At 44.7% G+C, this 20,666-nt stretch overlaps 1 protein-coding gene across 2 annotated transcripts in view; it reads left to right on the forward strand.

Annotated features, from left to right (window-relative positions):
- The window catches only part of WDR38 (WD repeat domain 38), a 104,008-nt gene extending 92,272 nt beyond the window's left edge, over positions 1-11,736 (forward strand). The window contains exons 7-8 of one of the 2 annotated variants that reach the window (XM_077283583.1): positions 10,971-11,018; positions 11,349-11,736. In XM_077283583.1, coding sequence (XP_077139698.1) covers positions 10,971-11,018; positions 11,349-11,441 — 141 coding nt within the window. In that variant the 3' untranslated portion in view covers positions 11,442-11,736. The remainder of the gene's footprint in view (positions 1-10,970; positions 11,019-11,348) is intronic. The other variant, XM_077283581.1, reaches the window with a different exon arrangement.
- The last annotated feature ends 8,930 nt before the right edge of the window (positions 11,737-20,666 follow it).

A 20,666-nucleotide genomic window follows, 5' to 3' on the forward strand; every position in this document is an offset into this window, starting at 1 on the left:
ATCTTGGAAAAACGGTCACAAATCACCCAGATGACAGACATCCTACAAGAAACCGGAAGGTCAGAAATAAAGTCCATAGAGATGTGCGTCCAAGGCCTCTTAGGAATAGGCAAGGGCAACAACAACCCACTGGCCCTAGAACAGCAGGGCTTGGCCCGAGCACAAACATCACAAGACTGCACAAACATGCGCACATCTCGAGACAAAGAAGGCCACCAGAAGGACCTAGACACCAAATCCCTGGTGCCAAAAATTCCAGGATGACCTGTCAACGCGGAAGAATGAACCTCCGAGATAACTCTACTGGTCCAATCATCAGGGACAAACAGTCTACCAGGCGGACAGCGATCAGGCCTATCCACCTGAAACTCCTGCAAAGAACGCCGCAGGTCTGGGGAGACAGCTGACAATATCACCCCATCCTTCAGGATGCCGGTAGGTTCGGAATCACCAGGCGAGTCAGGCTCAAAACTCCTAGAGAGGGCATCCGCCTTCACATTCTTGGACCCAGGCAGATATGACACCACAAAGTTAAATCGGGAGAAAAACAACGACCAGCGCGCCTGTCTAGGATTCAGACGCCTGGCCGACTCAAGATAAATTAGATTCTTGTGGTCAGTGAGGACCACCACCTGGTGTCTAGCACCCTCAAGCCAATGACGCCACTCCTCAAACGCCCACTTCATGGCCAGAAGTTCCCGATTTCCCACATCATAATTTCGCTCAGCGGGCGAAAACTTTCGGGAGAAAAACGCACATGGTCTCATTACTGAGCAGTCAGGATCTTTCTGCGACAAAACTGCACCTGCTCCGATCTCCGAAGCATCCACCTCAACCTGGAACGGAAGTAACACATCAGGTTGGCGCAACACAGGAGCGGAAGAAAAGCGGCGCTTAAGCTCTTGAAAGGCCTCCACAGCCGCAGAGGACCAATTAGCAACATCAGCACCCTTTTTGGTCAAATCAGTCAAAGGTTTAGCAATGGCAGAAAAACCCGCTATAAATCGGCGATAGAAATTAGCAAAACCCAAGAACTTTTGCAGACTCTTCAAAGAAGTAGGTTGCATCCAATCACAAATAGCCTGGACCTTGACAGGGTCCATCTCCATAGATGAAGGGGAAAAAATATATCCCAAAAAGGAAATTCTCTGAACTCCAAAACTACACTTTGAGCCCTTTACAAAAAGAGAATTAGCTCGCAAAACCTGAAAAACTCTCCTGACCTGTTGAACGTGAGATTCCCAGTCCTCCGAAAAAACAAGAATATCATCCAAATACACAATCATAAACTTATCCAGATATTCACGGAAAATATCGTGCATAAAGGACTGAAAAACGGAAGGGGCATTTGCGAGACCGAAAGGCATTACCAAATACTCAAAATGGCCTTCAGGCGTATTAAATGCGGTCTTCCACTCATCCCCCTGCTTAATCCGCACCAAATTATACGCACCACGTAGATCGATCTTAGTGAACCACTTAGCCCCCTTTATACGAGCAAACAGATCAGTCAGTAAAGGTAACGGGTACTGGTATTTAACTGTAATCTTATTCAAAAGTCGATAGTCGATACAAGGTCTCAATGAACCATCCTTTTTACCTACAAAGAAAAATCCTGCCCCTAGTGGAGACAACGAGGGGCGAATATGACCCTTTTCCAAGGATTCTCTGATATACTCCCGCATAGCAGTATGTTCAGGTACAGACAAATTAAACAAGCGACCCTTAGGAAACTTACTACCGGGGATCAATTCAATAGCGCAGTCACACTCTCTGTGGGGAGGGAGAGAATCAACTTTAGGCTCTTGAAAGACATCATAAAAATCTGACAGAAATGCTGGGATCTCAGAGGGAGTAGATGAAGAAATAGGAACCAAAGGTGCATCCCCATGAATACCCCGACATCCCCAGCTCAACACAGACATAGATTTCCAGTCCAAGACGGGATTATGAATCTGTAACCATGGTAATCCAAGCACTAAGACATCATGTAGGTTATATAATACAAGGAAACGAATAATCTCCTGATGGTCTGGGGTGAGACGCATAGTCACTTGTGTCCAATATTGTGGTTTATTGCTAGCCAAAGGTGTAGAATCAATACCCTTCAGGGGAATAGAAACTTCCAACGGCTCCAAATCAAACCCACAACGCTTGGCAAAGGACCAATCCATGAGACTCAGAGCGGCGCCAGAATCCACATAAGCATTCACAGTCACAGATGATAAGGTACAAATCAATGTCACGGACAAAAGAAATTTTGACTGCAAGGTACCTGTAGAAAAAGATTTATCAACCTTTTTATCAACCTTATTTATACGTTTAGAGCATGCTGATATAACATGAGCTGGATCTCCACAGTAGAAGCACAATCCATTTTTGCGCCTGTAATTTTGACGTTCGCCTCTAGACAAAACACGATCGCATTGCATATGCTCCAATGCCTTTTCAGAGGTCACCGCCAAATGGTGCACAGGTCTTTGCTCAGAAGACACCGCCATATGGTGCACAGGTTTTTGCTCAGAAGATACCGCCATATGGTGCACAGATTCTTCCTCAGAAGACCCCGCCATATGGTGCACAGATTTGCGCTCCCGCAAACGCCGATCAATCTGGATAGCCAATTTCATGGCATCATTCAGACCTGTAGGCACAGGGAACCCCACCATGACATCCTTCACGGCATCAGAGAGACCTTCTCTGAAATTAGCTGCTAAAGCGCACTCATTCCATTTAGTAAGCACCGACCATTTACGGAATTTCTGGCAGTATATCTCAGCTTCATCTTGCCCTTGGGAAAGAGCTATCAAGGCTTTCTCAGCCAAAATCTCTAAATTAGGTTCTTCATAAAGCAACTCCAAAGCCTGAAAAAACGCATCTACATTTAACAACGCAGGATCCCCTGGCGATAATGCAAATGCCCAACTTTGTGGGTCGCCGCGCAGTAGAGAGATAACAATTTTAACTTGTTGAGTCTGATCACCAGCAGAGTGAGATCTCAGAGACAAAAACAATTTGCAATTTTCTCTGAAACTCAAAAACCGGGATCTGTCTCCGGTAAAGTATTCAGGCAGAGGAATCTTAGGTTCAGACATTGGAGCACGTATAACAAAATCTTGTAGGTTCTGTACTTTTGTCGCAAGGTTATTCAAACCCGCAACTAAACTCTGTGGATCCATGTTTCAAATGGGTGTAACCCAAGCATTCAGAGGTTAAGAGGAGAGGAGAAAAAAAAAGGCTGAAGACTGCAGTTTAAGCAAGGAATACAAATGATCAAACTAAGGTGCACTTTCAAACACAGAAAAAAAAAAAACCTTTTCTTCTCCTTCCTACTTTAGTGCATATTTTAACACATAGATTTTTTATAGGCCGGCCAAACTGTTATGGTTACCCCAATGACCATGGGAAAAAAATGCAAAACGGACTAGCTCTCGGGTGATGGAAACTAAGGTCGACCGTGACCTGAACCTAACCCAACACTTACAGTAGCCGGGGGATGTACCTACGATGCCCTAGACACCACGCGCCAGCCGGAGATCTAACTACCCCTATAAGAGGAATATACAGGCCTGCCTTACCTCCAGTGAGGAACCCCAAAAGATGATAGTAGGCCCCCACAGATATTGACGGTGAGTTCAGAGGAAATGACATACGTAGGATGAACAGCAGATTTAGCACAGTGAGGTCCGCTTACTAGATAGCAGAAGGACAGGAAAGAGTTACTTCACGGTCGACCTAAAAATCACTATTCAAAAACACCATCCAGAAATTACTTTAAACTCCAGTGACAACTCATGCCACTGGAGTAGTAATTTTCTGTCCACAAGAGCTTCCAGCACTGAAGAGTCACATTGCAGATAGCTGGACAAAAATAGCAAAACAAGAAACAAAATTCAACTTAGCTGAACTGGAACTTGAGGCAGGAGAATGCAACAGAATGCTACTAGCACATTGTTGGCCGGCATGTGACTAACAGCCAAGCAGCCTTAAATAGGAAACTCCCCAAGAGGGTGGCGACAGGTAATCAGAGATGGAGGAAGGCACATAAGAGACACTACCATAACAGACCACCGGGGGAGCCCACAAACCGAATTCACAACAGGTTTGTATGTACAGGAGTCCAGTGGATGGTCCTACTTGTGACTGACAGCTATCTCTGCATGCACAGTCCTAGAGGGACTGCCCACTGGACTCATATGAATAAGAACACCAGAATTGCAATGAATACAATGGAAGTTTTGTTGAAACTTTTCCCAGAAAAATGTATATCAATCTGATCGGCTCCTCCTGTTCTATATATCATCATTCCTGCAGATCAGATGCCACTTTCAACATGACAGATTCCCTTTAAGTCCTGTAAGCCGCAAGGTGCGGCCACCATGTGTTGGACGTCCCAAAGATGCTTGATGGGATTAAATCAGGGAAATTTAGAGGCCAAGTCAACTCTTTGAACTTTCTGAACTATTCCTCAGCAATGTTTGCAGTATTGCAGGAGCATTATCCTTCCAAAAGCGGCCACTGTCATAAGGTAATACTGTGCCATAGAGGGGTGTACATAATCTGTAGTATGTGTAGATAAATAGTACCTGTCGCTATCACAAGAATAGCAGGACCCAAGATTTCCCTGCTGAACATTGCCCAGACCATCACACCACCTCAACTGGCTTCTCATTTTCCTGTAGTATATCCTGGTGCCATCTTTCCTAGCCATCCACATGTTGTAAAAGAAAAAGTGATGCAACAGACCTTCTATTGCTCCAGGGTCCAGTTCCGATGCTCCATTATAAATGGTGTTGGACAGGGGTTGCATGGGCACTCTGACCAATCAGCAGCAATTTACAAAGCACAGTGTGGTCTAGCACCTTCTTATCATAACCAGCACCAAATTGGGCTTCAGGGGCCCTTCAACAGGATCTTTCAGGTCTGGCCTTCCCACATGTATCAATGACCTTGTTGCTGGTTCACTGGTGGTCTTTCCTTGAACCAGCTTTGGTAGGTACTAACCAGAACAAACTGGGAATACGAATTAATTGGCAGCTGAATTAATTTTTTTCGAGATGGCCTCAAACCTTTTCCAGAAAAAAATAAACAAAAATGACTCAAGCATCCTTCATATGATTTTATATGATTTTTTTTAATTCAGAGTTTGTGCATCAGAGGTCCCTATCTAACATTAGCTGCCTCAATGATCAACCGATCGCCCTGGGTATGGCCTTTTCAACCTCTGGGTATTGCCCATGCAACCCCTGGGTATTGCCCATGCAACCTCTGGGTATATCCATTTACAACCCCTGGGTATAGCCACTGTAACCTATGGGGTTGATAAAAAAAAAAAAGAAAAACCCTGAATATCCATATTACTTAAGCAATAATGTAACCTCTGATTTTTTTTGGTTATATATGAATGGGAGTCTTCTGAAACTTCTAAGGATGTCACGGGGAGACAGGTGAGCGTGAGCTAATAACCCGGGCCCCTGCAATTTCCCTCAGACTAGGGAAATCCTGACTGACCCTCTACCTGGAGTTTACACTGATGGTGTGCATGTCCAGGCCTCGAACCTCACCCTGTCTCCTGTTTCAACCCTAGGCTGAAACCTCCGCCCACCACCCAGTGAATAGGTAATACACCAATACCCACAGTTAGCACAGACAAGGAGAAAGGAAAATATACACCACGCCGCAGTCACTCAGGAATACACTATAAATGTGCAGGGCAAAATAAATACAAATATAGGAAGGAGTAAATAAGACTAAGGAAAATACACCACCAGCAACGAATCTCCAACAACCAGCTCTCCACTCCAGACCGAGATAACAACACACAAGACAGAAGCTATAATCGGCGACGCCCAATGATCAGGAGAACTATTTAAAGGCAATGGGCATGGCCCAGCTTCCAATCCGAGGATCAGGTAAATTAACCCCGGAACAGCTAGATAAAATCTAGCTGACGCCAATGAGCAAATAGTGGTCAAAAGCGGAATTACCGCTGTCTGTCGAACGACCTGGTCTGAACAGCGTCCGACATGACAGTACCCCGCCTTCTACGAGGGACCCCAGGGCCCTCACGGCTTAAAGGACCCGGCTTGTCTGGATGGCGACGATGAAAAAACCTGACCAGCCGATCCGCATGAATATCCGAGGCTGGTACCCAGGACCTCTCCTCAGGCCCATAACCACGCCAGTGTACCAAGTACTGTAAAGTGCGACGCACTACACGAGAGTCAACCACCTTGGAGACTTCAAACTCCAAATTACCATCCACCAAGACTGGAGGTGGCATAGGCGCCGCGTCCAGAGAACCCACCACCTTCTTTAGAAGAGACCTGTGGAACACGTTGTGTATCTTATACACCGTAGGGAGCTCCAATCGGTACGCTACTGGGTTAATGACGGCGGTGACCCTAAATGGACCAATAAACCGTGGACCCAATTTAAGGGACGGTATTTTGAGTCTTATGTTTTTTGTGGTTAACCACACCCAGTCATCCACACTCAGGTCCGGACCTGGCACACGCCTACTGTCAGCCACACTTTTGTACCTAGCACCCACACTCAACAGGCGCTGTTTAACTCTCCTCCAGACTGATGACAATTGTGCTCCTAACTGATCCTCCTCCGGAACGCCGGAAGAGCCCCTCTGACTCAAGGTACAAAATTGAGGATGTAGCCCGTAAACACAAAAAAACGGAAACTCCCCAGACGACTCCTGGCGGTGATTATTGATGGCAAACTCAGCCAAAGGATGAAAGGTAGACCACTCCTCCTGGTTATCAGAGACAAAGCAGCATAGGTACTGTTCCAAATTTTGGTTCATACGCTCAGTCTGACCATTTGACTGAGGATGGAACGCCGAAGAATGAGACAACTTGATCCCCAGCCGTGAGCAAAATGCTTTCCAAAATTTTGCCACAAACTGAGACCCCCTATCAGACACGATGTCAGACGGAACCCCATGAAGTCTGACCACCTCCTGCACAAACACCTGAGACAGAGTCTTAGCGTTAGGCAACGAAGGCAAAGACACAAAGTGCGACATTTTAGAAAACCGATCAACAATCACCAAGATGACTGTGTTCCCAGCTGATGAGGGCAAATCAGTGATGAAATCCATGGAGATTTCCGTCCATGGCTTACTAGGTACTTCAAGAGGAAGTAGTGTGCCAACAGGACGGGAGCAGGGCGTCTTAGCCCTAGCGCACGTGGTACAAGCTGACACGTATGAGACCACGTCCTGTCGGATCTTGGGCCACCAAAACCGACGTGACACCAACTCCAAGGTACCTCTAACCCCTGGGTGGCCAGCCAGGACCGCATCATGATGCTCCGCCAAAACCTTTAAGCGGAGATGAAGCGGTACAAAAGATTTGTTGATGGGAAGCTCAGATGGTACCTCCTCCTGAGCCTCGGCAATCTCAGCCTCAACCTCGGTAGTGAGAGCCGAAACCACAACACCCTTTTGGAGGATGGGTACTGGATCTTCCCGAGGTTCACCCCCCGGAAAACACCTGGACAGAGCATCCGCCTTAGTGTTTTTAGACCCCGGTCTGTAAGTGACAACAAAATTGAACCGCGTGAAAAACAATGCCCAGCGAGCCTGCCTGGGGGACAGACGCTTGGCTGACTCCAAATACAGCAGATTCTTATGATCGGTAATAACAGTAACCTGATGTACCGACCCCTCCAAGAAGTGTCGCCATTCCTCAAAGGCCAACTTGATTGCCAACAACTCCCTGTTGCCGATATCGTAGTTACGTTCGGCGGACGACAGTTTCTTGGAGAAATAGGCGCACGGACGCAAACCACTCAAAGATGAGCCTTGAGATAGTACCGCCCCCACACCAACCTCAGACGCATCGACTTCCACAACAAAGGGTTTTGATACGTCTGGCTGCACAAGAATGGGGGCTGAAACAAAACTGTTCTTAAGAAATTCAAATGCCAGCACAGCAGCCTCAGGCCAAACGGAGAAATTGGTACCCTTTTTAGTCATGTCAGTTAGCGGTTTAGCAATGATGGAAAAATCCTTGATAAATTTCCTATAGTAGTTAGAAAACCCAAGGAACCGCTGAAGTGCTTTCAGGTTATCAGGACGTTCCCAATGCAGCACCGCTTGCACCTTAGCGGCGTCCATTTTAAAACCAGAAGCAGACACAATATAACCCAAGAAAGGCAACTCTTGAACAGAAAATACACATTTCTCAAGTTTAGCATACAGCTTATTCTCTCTGAGAAGCTGTAACACCTGCCTGACATGATTTAAATGGGCATCACGGTCGCAAGAATATATGAGGATGTCATCTAGGTACACGATAACGAATTTCCCAAAAACATGCAAGAACACATCATTGATGAAATGTTGGAACACTGCAGGTGCGTTAGTCAACCCAAAAGGCATCACCAAATTTTCTAAATGACCCTCAGGGGTATTAAAAGCCGTCTTCCACTCATCACCTTGACGGACTCTTATGAGGTTGTACGCCCCCCTGAGGTCAAGCTTGGTAAACCACTTAGCACCCGCCACCTGGTTGAACAAATCTGGTATCAGTGGCATCGGGTATGGATCACGAACCGTAATCTGGTTCAACTCCCTGAAATCCAAACACGGGTGTAATCCGCCATCTTTCTTCTTCACGAAGAAGAACCCTGCTGCCACCGGCGAGGATGACGGCCTGATGTGCCCTTTGCTCAAGCTTTCAGCAATATAATCTTTTAACGCTTGTCTCTCCGGACCGGAGATGTTAAACATCCTTGCTTTAGGCAACTTGGCCCCTGGTTTAAACCTGATAGAACAGTCATAGGGACGATGTGGCGGCAACTCTGAACAACCCTTTTCAGAGAACACATCCACAAAATCCAGAAGTGACTCCGGAACGCTTGAAGTCACCGCAGCCACACATGTGGCCAAGCAATTCTCCTGGCAGAACTCGCTCCACTGAATTATGTCCTGAGTTTTCCAGTCAATTACCGGGTTGTGCATGAACAACCAAGGAAAACCCAAAACCACCTGAGCAGGAAGATTCCTGAGCACCTTACATGTAACCCGCTCGGAATGTAGAACCCCAATGTAGAGTTTCACCTCAACCACAAATTCAGTAATCTCCCCCTGAGAGAGAGGAGCAGCATTGATGGTGACCACGCGGATAGGATGAGACAGTTTTTCAATCCTAAAACCTGCTGTGCGTGCAAATTCCTCATCAATGAGATTTGTGGCTGAACCACTATCCACAAAAACAGTAATTGGCAGCTCACTGCCAGCGATAAAAACCTTAGCAGGGAGCATGCATTGAGAAACCACCATGGAGGATATACATAAGCTCAGATTGGTCTCCTCCACACCCTCTGAGCTTAGAAGTTTTCCGCCGTTGCGTTTTTCTTAGACAGCAGAGGACAGATGTTAATAAAATGACCAGTTTTACCACAGTAAAAACAGGCTCCCTGCTTCCTGAGCTCAGGGGCTCGACGCTTCACATGTGACACCCCTGCGATTTGCATAGGCTCCGTGGGCTCACCTGCAGCAACCTCACGTGAACCTAAACCCTCTCCCATAGGCGGTGTCTCATGCTCCCCCTGACGCAAATGGCGATCAATGCGGACAACCAGACTCATAGCGGAATCTAGAGAAGCAGGAGTCTCGTACATCAGAAGGGCTTTTTTAACCCTTCCAGAAATCCCATGAATAAACTGACTCCGCAATGCTGGATCATTCCATTGTGTATCGATCGCCCAGCGACGAAATTCAGAACAGTAATCCTCTGCAACTCGCTCCCCCTGGCGAATAGTGCGTATCTTAGATTCTGCTAGAGCCATTCTGTCAGGTTCATCGTAGATTTTTCCAAGAGAGGAAAAAAAACTCTCCACAGAGTCAAATGCAGCAGAATCAGATGGCAAAGAAAATGCCCATGCTTGGGGATCCCCGCTTAACAATGACAACACCAGGCCCACACGCTGAGCCTCATTACCCGAGGAGATCGGGCGCATACGGAAATATAGTTTGCAAGCTTCACGAAAAGAAACAAATTTACTGCGTTCCCCAGCAAATTTTTCAGGCAAAGGGAATTTAGGCTCAGCAACTCTTCCTGTCGCTCCAGCTTGTACATTAGATACTGCTAGTCCCTGTTGCTGAACTGCCCCCCTCAACTCAGTGACCTGTAGGGACAGCGCCTCCAACTGGCAGGTTATGGAAATCATGGGATCCATGACAAAAGAAAAAAAAATAAACCCCTTTTTTCTTTTTTGTTGTTGGGCCGATTATAATGTCACGGGGAGACTAGGTGAGCGAGAGCTAATAACCCGGGCCCCTGCAATTTCCCTCAGACTAGGGAAATCCTGACTGACCCTCTACCTGGAGTTTACACTGAAGGTGTGCATGTCCAGGCCTCGACCCTCGCCCTGTCTCTTGTTTCAACCCTAGGCTGAAACCTCCGCCCACCACCCAGTGAATAGGTAATACACCAATACCCACAGTTAGCACAGACAAGGAGAAAGGAAAATATACACCACGCCGCAGTCACTCAGGAATACACTATAAATGTGCAGGGCAAAATAAATACAAATATAGGAAGGAGTAAATAAGACTAAGGAAAATACACCACCAGCAACGAATCTCCAACAACCAGCTCTCCACTCCAGACCGAGATAACAACGCACAAGACAGAAGTTATAATCGGCGACGCCCAATGATCAGGTGAACTATTTAAAGGCAATGGGCATGGCCCAGCTTCCAATCCGAGGATCAGGTAAATTAACCCCGGACCAGCTAGATAAAATCTAGCCGACGCCAATGAGCAAATAGTGGTCAAAAGCGGAATTACCGCTGTCTGTCGAACGACCTGGTCTGAACAGCGTCCGACATGACAAAGGAGTCTCGTTTATGATGGCCCCTTTAACAATTGTATGGCTATGAAGCAACAAAACAGCAGAAATTTAGATTTTATTAAGTAATTACCACTGTTCAATTCCATTTGCAGGTAAGACTCTGGGACTGCGAAAAAGGAAAATGTATAAAAGTTGTCAAGGTAAGAGGTAAATTAGTGTTCACTTACTTTAGGAGCATGAAGTAATGCAGATCCAGTTGTTCTTCTACCAAAAAAGAGCATTTTTTTTATCAGACACTTTTTTTTAGAATTTTTGGCAGTTTTTTTCCCAACATAATTTACGAACTGCTTACAATGGTAAAAAAAAATTAAAAAATCAAAAGGGATAAATGTTATATTACCTATTCCATGCCGTTTCAATGCTGACGCTTTCATGGTTCCCCACTGGTCTACATGGTATGGAGATATATTTTGTTGCCATTTAGTATGTATAATGTAATATTCTGAGTATCTCGCCTCTCTCTATCGCAGGGCATGCTAGAGATGACACACGTCTGCATTTTTACACCGGAAGGCACCCTAATGCTGGCTGGTGCTATGGGCTTCTACCAGTCACAGCCGTAACATCTTTCTTATACAGCTCCACCAGCGTCTTGGAGAATACAGACTTTCCAGGAATAAAAAGAAACTTCCAGTATTGATATAATGAAAAACGCTGTATTGCCAAACAAGTTGTAAAATAGGCTCTTATTACCGCGTGTTACCTCCATTGTTGCAATAACATGAGCCTTTCTGCCTTTAATAAAGATTGTTATATGGAAAAAAAAGCATTTCTAAAAAAATACATCAAATGCAAAAACTTTAAACAATAGGTCATTTTCTGAAGATAACTTCCCTGTGCCAAGTTATTTCATTTTTAGAAGGATTAAAACATTATGGACTACACATGTTATAAAGGGGGTCCCTGGTTCACGAGCACCACCTTATTCACCAAGGTGGAGAGATGCTTCTTTTCATTAAATAAGGAAGGTCTCTGAGCAGTCTTAGGTTCTACACTGTGTTCCAAATTATTATGCACAAAGAGTTTAGGAGTGATAAGGTTAGAATTTTTTTGTTTGTCATTTAAACTCATTGATGGTGATGTGTGTCAGGGCTCTTTATATCACTGAAAGCAATTGCAGAGACCTGTGCACATTAGTTTGGCAGGTGTGTCCAAATAAAGGCAAGACTACTTAAGAAGGCTGTTCCACATTATTAAGCAGCCTACATTTTTGGCCAAAATGGGAAAGAAAAAGGATGTGTCGGCTGCTGAGAAGCAACAAATTGTGGAGTATTTAGGTCAAGGCATGACTACAATCAACATTGCCAAGACACTTCATCGTGATCATCGCACAATCAAGAAGTATGTAGTTGATTCCCAGCCCACACGTGTGCGTGCTGATAAGGAAAAATTGAGGACCCTTTCCAACAGGCAATTGCGTAAGGTTAAAAGAGCAGCTGCAAAAATGCCTGGTCATAGCAGCAGACAAGTTTTTGAAGCTGCTGGTGCCTCCAACGTCCCCAGAACAACAAGATGCAGGGTCCTTCAGAGGTGCGTAAGCCATCCTGTCGACCACCTCTATCCACTGCACACAAGCAGAAACAGCTCCAGTGGGCCAAACAATACATGAAGACTGACTTCCAAACTGTTTTGTTCACCAATGAGTGCCGTGCAACGCTCGATGGTTCAGATGGATGGAGTGGAGGATGGCTGGTTGATGGACACCCCATGAAAACACGGCTAAGGCGCCAACAAGGAGGAGGTGGAGTAATGTTTTGGGCTGGAATCAAGGGGAGAGAGATTGTCGGCCCTTTTATGATCCCTGAAGGGGTAAAGATGAACTCCATAATCTACGTGGAGTTTCTAAAAACATTTCCTGCCATGGTTCAAGAGGAAGAACCGTGCTTTCCGCAGCAAGATCATTTTCATGCATGATAATGCACCGTCTCATGCTGCAAAAAACACATCTGCATCTCTGGCTGCTATGGGCATAAAAGAGGACAAACTTATGGTGTGGCCACCATCTTCCCCTGGCCTCAACCCCATTGAGAACCTCTGGAGCATCATCAAAAGGAGTGTCTATGATGGCGGGAGGCAGTTCACATCTATGCAACAGCTCTGGGAGGGTATTCTGTCCACATGCAAAACAATTGAAGCAGAAACCATCCAAAAACTGACAAATTCAATGGACGAGAGAGTTCAGAAGCTTCTTTCAAACAAGGGGTCCTATGTGCAAATGTAACATCACCTAGAATAAAGTTTTCACTTGAAAATTGTTTGATTTCATTTTGTAATAAGCTGATAATGCCTATAACTTCACAATTGGACCATTTTTTTGTTCAAAATAAAATAAAAAAGGTTGAAAACTCTGCTGTGCATAATAATTTGGAACATGCATTTTGAGTGTTTATTTTTTTTTTTAAAGATACTGTTTTCATAGGCAGTTTGTTCCAAAACATTGCAATTATACTAGAATAGTAGATGACTGGAAAATAACAATGACTGCAATTCAGATAGGTAATTTAGAGAAAATATGAGGAAATATTATTTGCATAATAATTTGGAACACAGTGTAGTTAAGGAAATGTTAGGGACATCTCATGAAGTGGGCAACATTTGGGAAACATTGATGATCTACCGTATTTTTATTACTCAACAGCTTCTAAACGCTGGTGATTGACCTCCACTGGTGCCTCTAGAGAAGTTGTTTTCTTTTATTCTAAGTGAAAAATCATTTGCAGCTTTTTTTTAGCATTTTCAATAATAACTTGCCACCTTAAAGGAAACCTGTCAGAGTTTGATGGGCTCTAGTGTAAAATTGAGACCTGAGTGGGTCACCACCTGCATGTTATTCAGATAAATGGGCTATTGTAGCGTTCTAGATCCTATAAAAACATACATGTTTACCCCCCATTGTAATAATGTCTGAAATCCTGGCCCATTCCTGAAATTATGACCCCCTTCCTGAAATTGTGACCCCCTTCCTGAATAATGTCTCCATTCTGGCCCCTTCCTTAGTATTGTCCCATATTCTGACCCCTTCCTGAGTAATGTCCCCCATTTTGTCTCCTGTCGTGGCCCTCATTCTGTAATAATGTCCCCCATTCTGCTGCCCATCTCCAACATATTTAAAAAGAAAGAGATAAATGTGTAACGACAATGCCGGCGTCCCTGTGTGGCCTTTCTCCCTCCTCCCAGCAGGGACATCAACATACTCACTGCTCCTGCTGATGGTCTCTCGGCGGCATGCCTAGTGAGCACGCTACCCAATTCTTAAAGGGGCTGTACTCGTACTTTGGAAATGCCCCCAGCCAGTAGCTGGAAGGCATCAGATATTAGTTAGTGTTGTACAACCAGTCAGTTGACAGGTCCCCTGTGTTGTCTGAATTAGTACTTGTTTCTACATTCCTTAGTCTTAACCTGAAGCCGCTCCAGCGGTGCCTGAACCTGAAGCCGCTCTTGCGGTGCCTGAACCTGATCCAGTGGTGCCTGAACCTAAAGCTGCTCCAGCGGTGCCTGAACCTGATCCAGCGGTGCCTGAACCTGAAGCTGCTCCAGCGGTGCCTGAACCTGAAGTTGATCCAGCGGTGCCTGAACCTGGAGCTGATCCAATGGTGCCTGAACCTGGAGCTGATCTGGTGGTGCCTGAACCTGGAGTTGATCCGGCAGTGCCTGAACCTGGGGCCAATTCGGCGGTGCCTGAACCTTGGGCCGATTCGGCGGTGCCTGAACCTGTAGTTGATCTGGCCGTGCCTGAACCTGAAGCCGCTCCGGTGCTGCCTGAACCTGTAGTTGATCTGGCGGTGCCTGAACCTGAAGCCGATCTGGCGGTGCCTGAACCTGAAAGCTCTTTGCGGTGCCTGAACCTGTAGTTGATCTGGCGGTGCCTAAAGACAGTTTGGTCCATCCTGGCCAGTGACCCAGAAACTGTTCCTGTATCCCGTGTTGTCTGAACTAGGACCAGTGTCCGTCCTTTTAAGTGTTCCAGGTTTCGCACCGTCAGTATCGGCTTCAATATCTGTTATACCAGTATCCAAATCCTGTCCTGCCAATGACTGAGTCCATGACTGTGATCCTGACCCTTGAAGTGCAGGCCGGGACACTAAGTTATAGATGACAATGGACGTCCGGGGAGCCTGAAGCAACTTAGGATCCGCTTGCCAGATGGGTTTTGAGGCCTCCTTATTGCGCTGTCCTCTGAGGTCCTTGCTGCCTAAAGCTATGCTCAGTCCTCTGTACCTTATTGGTCTGTAGTACTTGCCTGTATGGCAGGCAGCTTGAGCCTATTACAGGTGTCACTCCTTCGTGGTGGCTCCGGGCTCTCATTTGCTGCTGTGCCTTCAGGTGTTGTGATGGGCCAGGAAACCTGCAGTCCCCTGCCCTCCGGATTTAGCTGCCGGGACTTCAGTACCCACACAACCACGGACTCCGGCGTCCAGTCTCTAGTACTTGGCCCTGAGGTGAGCTTATCTACAGCTCCAATCCTCAGGTATTTCCTTGACTCCCTCTCTCCTCTCTGTCTTTCTCAGACTAACTAACTCCACCTCCAGGCCAGAACTTATATAAGGAAGCTCCCCTGAAATCAGGTGTTAGAGCTCCCCCTTCTGGTCTGGAGTAGGAAGGATGTTGGATGTAAGTGTTATCTAGTCAGAGAAGCTCACCTTGCTTCCAGGCATGTCATCACCCCCTGTGAGGGAGGCAATGTCACTGTGGAAACCGGACTTCTGGTGTGCCACATATCACGGTGCAGGGAGCCAGCGAGTTCCTGTGCTAAAATATATTTCAACTGAATGTGCGTCCGAGGACAAAAAATACAGCTGAAATCGGTGCTGGTGCCGGCAGGACCCCTCCTGCACGGGCCTCGTCCCACCCTCTACATATATAGTATGGCTTTACTGACGATTGTCCCCCAATAAAAATAATACCAATTTTTTGTCAAGATCTGATGGGCCCGTCGTGCACAGGAGGTATTATTTTATTAATGCTAATCACAAAAATAAATGTTAATGTGGTTTTCAAATATATATACAGTGTTGGATTGGGGTGACAAGGGCCCACCAATAACATTGACTTTGGGGGAGCCCCACTTTTCACATGCGTGCAAATATTATACTACCTTCGTTCACAAACTGGAATGCCGACCACAAAAGGTAGTATTGGCAGTTACTATAACAACATTTAAGAAAGGTCTAGATGCTTTTTTAACAAAACATGACATTGTGAGTTATAAATAATCTAGCAATATAAAATATATAACTTTGAAGATAGGTTGAACTTGATGGTCCTAGGTCTTTTTTCAACCTATGTAATTATGTGAACTGTACATTAGGAAAATGCTTGAAATGTAATTCCCTATAATATTATTTTGCAAGTAATTTCCCCTTATTTTTTTCTGTGTAAAGTGCTAGCTATAAATCCAATCTCTGGATTTAAAAAGTGTAAAACACTCCTGAAACACCTTAACGTTTAATCTGTATTTCTTATGGTGCCTAAGGGAAGCCATAATGATAGGTGCCTGCTTGGTAACAAGTGCAGTTATTTGCCTCTAAAATGAATGATGAAAGGGTTAATACTTGGGTCCTGCATCAGTAATAGCCCCTGCAGTAACCATGACAACTGTTATGAGTTCATAAACAAGTGTGATAAAGAAGATTCCATAATAGAAGGCTGCACTGCCACGATCAGCGCCATTACTGATGCGCCTGAGGACGTTGAGCTTGACCACCCCACGTAATGTGCCGACCTTGGTGAAATTTGGAGGTTCTAGCAGGGAAAGGGTTTGTCTGCTTTAGACACCCCCAGGGCATGGGAAGGTAACCGAGGGGGGTCACCAGCACAGGATCCCCTTCTGTTACCCTCTACAAAGAGCTGCTCTCCTTTGGGAGCTCATGGAACTTTAATGGGTGATAAATTGGGATGGGAGAAGGGGGGTATTTCTCCTATTAGGGGTTATCCATTATGAACAATCCTTGCAACCGAAAGTCTAAATTTATGAGAGGTGGACCTGGATCTGTAAGGAAGAAATGTTTCATCCATCTGGGCAATCAGATCAACTAAATTGGGTCTAACAACCAATGTGGTGACTGATATCGCAGCCAGATCTCTCACACATCCGGTTTATCACATTTATAGTCTACAGTATATTTGTTATGTCGTTCTCTGTAAATCTGGTAAAATGTACAAATGTTAAAACTTGTTCCATCTGTTATATATCAGCACTAACTCTCTAAGCCCATGGGAAGGGCGATCCTCCAGCCATGGTTCCCTAGAGGTTTCCACCACAGGGGTTTTTTCGTCTCCTGAGTGCTGGAGGGTGACTCTTCGTGAGTCGGGGGTTGTGCCATTTTTGGTGTCATGTGAATGTAAATAAAATTGAGAACGTTTGACACCCTAATTACAATGCTTCGTGTATTTATTTTGTGTGCGTCTGTATGATTCACTTTGTTTGGGAGTCGGGGTCCATCACATGTCACAGGGCCGGACATCTGCTGGCCACACTTTTGCCCCAGGTGTTGCTCCTGCTCTGCTGAATATCATGGAGCAGAGAAGACAACAAGTGTGCACTCATCAGTGGAATAAGGACATATTTTACAGCAGGATTACAAGCAGCTTCCTCGCCTCATTCACACAGTGAGTATTTTGGCCAAAATTTTACATCAGTATTTGTCAGCTAAAAAAACAAACAGGAGCAAACAGTGAGAAAAATAATAACTGAATGACTTTCACCTCTTCTGTGTTTTGGATCCACTCCTGGAGTCTGTTAACAAATACTGATGCAAAATATCGCCATGTAAAAGTGCTGTAAATCCTTACTGACTTCATCATTACATCGATGACAGCACTGCAGTCAGTAACTTAGCTCAGTGATTCTGCTTGAGTTGACATCATAAGTTGCTGAGCTCACTAATTGTCTGCAGTGCTGTCGATGTGAAGTCAGCGCTGCAGACAATAACAGATACCATGGGTGGCACCAGAGATTCAGCCCTGGGGCAGGGGAGAGTGTGTAAAGTACAGGGGAACAGAGATTTCGCTTTCTGAATACCCTTTATAAAAAGCGATGCATTTTGAACCAGGACTAAGAACGTTTGAAACGCGTTGGTTCTTATAGAAAGTGTTCACTTCAACCTTTTGCAAAGTTTGTATATTTTTTCACTTTTTTAATGGAGTAAATGAAAAAATTATATTCTGGAAGCTGGATCCTTTACCGTTCTTGGACTTGTTTATTTTTTTTTAATACTACAAAAATTGAGGTGTGTTGAATTTTTTAAATCTTGCGAATTATATGTGTTTTATTTGTGGGATTTCCCCATACACTTTAATGAGATGCTGAATATTCACATATAAAAAATTCATATGGGTTTTTATTACATTTCAGCAGCAAAAAAAATGGATGTAATCCACATGCACCCATAACATTATCAATAAAGCATTATCAAAGCTCACAGCAAACAGGAAGTTTACAAAACAAAGTAGTTTTCATGCAAAAAATATATTCAAAAAGAAGCAAGAGCAAAACTGAAAAAACGCAATAAAAACATGTAAAAAACACTCAAAAGGCAACAAAGAAACAAAAATAACCTAATCTGGCAAGTTGAAGAATGAAATTCTGCAGGAAATCTACAGCATCAAAATCTCACCAAATACTCATCTTAGAAACAGCCTTAGACGGTAATTTCACTGATTGTGTGGCGGGAGATGAGAGACAAGTCTGCTGACAATGGGAGAGAATTTGTGGTCTAAATTATGAGAATGTCCAGCTAAGAAAAAAGTGCACAAAAAAACCCAAACAAAACATTTTGATATGGTATCTTGAAGAATACTAAGGAATATAGGGGTGTCCATTGTCCGTGATCCTCGTGGTCAGTGTGGTTACAGAGAACATGACATGCTCTTGCCTCTGGACGGCTGTTATACCCTGCAGTAACTGATAATCCACGGATATTATTATTATTATTTATTATTATAGCGCCATTTATTCAATGGCGCTTTACATGTGAGGAGGGGTATACATAATAAAAACAGGTACAATAATCTTGAACAATACAAGTCACAACTGGTACAGGAGGAGAGAGGACCCTGCCCGCGAGGGATCACAATCTATGTTGTATTGTGAGCGGCAGCCAGGGCTGTAGTCATGGCCCACATAGGTGTCTGCTTTGGCGTGCCCTGACCACCAGCATCACATATGTACAGTCCCACTGTCTCACTTGCCTGGTTCTCAGTGGCCTCCCTTAGATGCAGGGACACTTCTCCACATAAAGAGACAGAGTCCAATTACAACTTAAAACGTAGAACTTTGCTTGTTTCCAATCGCAGCATGTCCACATCAGTCACAGCATCAACACAGAGTTCTGCACAGTTCACAGCCTTCACTTTCCCTGTGCTCTTCCCTATGTCCTTTAGGTTGTACATGGTTTGTCCCTTCTCGACCGGTACTGCAGCATACTCCCTGTTCAGCTTTGCTACATTCAGGTGTTCCCTTGTCTGTTTCGCAACAGACATAAAGGCATCTGCCCAAGTAGAAAGCTGCCACATTTTGGAGCGACCTGCATTTCTGTTCTGCAGTGACTTCAGCTATCACCTCTGCTCTCACATCTGCTGTCCTGGACGACTGGGCTTCACACTTAACAATACGTGGCTCACTGCTTAGTTGAGGGCCCCCAGGCCCAGCTGACCTGCCCGGGCTCCCTAGCCTGACTGACTCAAAACCAGGAAAACCTCCTGTATTAGCCACAGTTGGCCCCTCCTAAGATAACTGCTACTGTTCCTGAGTTCCTATCTTTAATCTCAGTGTGGTGTAATGCCCCCCTCTAGTGGCCAACCCAGACTTTTAGAGCTGCTTAAAATGTACAAAAACTGGCCAATATCCCATCACCATTTTTTTTCTACCAAAATTTTGAAAATTTAAGGGAAGCGACAGTTTAATAAAGAGACAATGGTCTTTGTCCAGCGCCAAACAATGTAAAGTGCTAACAAATATGTATGCCCTATCTAACTAACAATTTGTGAACAGACATATATGCTGACAAGGGACAACTGAACGCTGGACTGGACGTGGTTGCTGATTGTTGTGTCTTTGCAACTGAAGGTTGTGGGCAAGAGGCATCAGCGCCTCCTTCCTGGACAGCAAATTGGGAAGGGTGTAACATAAGGGAATTGAATTACTCCATGCATTTAAATCAGGAAATCAGATACATAAAGCACCGATCCGGAGTTACTTAATTGATGCAAGAAATGCAATTTGTAAAACAGTAACAGACCTACATAGTATCCTGATGGCACCGAAAAATGCTATGTTGACAGCATGGAATCTCATTTATTCAGGAAAAATTTTTGAAAGTTTTTTTTCCTCTTAATTCAGTATATTGCAATCATCATATTGTATATCACTGTGCACTTACAATTGCTCATTTTGCTTTTCTACCCAGCTAATTCTTCTCTTTTCCATTAGGTCTATATCACATGATGTAGAATTGTAGTTCTAATGATGACTCATGCAGGGAAGAGAGGCTTCCTGTTTCTACATAGAGCTTAGAAGGATTCAGCTAATCTGTTTTTACTCACGTGATGATGTCATAGACCTAATGGAAAAGAAAATAATTAACTGGGAAGAAGGGAAAAATGAAGGACAGAAGGGAAAAATGAGCAATTGTTAAGTACACAGTGCCGTATAATATGATGATTGCACTATATTAAGGGGAGTGCGTTTTAAAATATCGTTTCCTTCAGTTGACACATTTTGTATTATAGCTTTTCTTGTAGAGTTTATTCAGGTGTCTGGTTCATGTAGGAAATTGGGCTCATAAGAT

Source organism: Ranitomeya variabilis, chromosome 2, assembly GCF_051348905.1.
Source record: "Ranitomeya variabilis isolate aRanVar5 chromosome 2, aRanVar5.hap1, whole genome shotgun sequence".
Lineage (NCBI taxonomy): Eukaryota > Metazoa > Chordata > Amphibia > Anura > Dendrobatidae > Ranitomeya > Ranitomeya variabilis.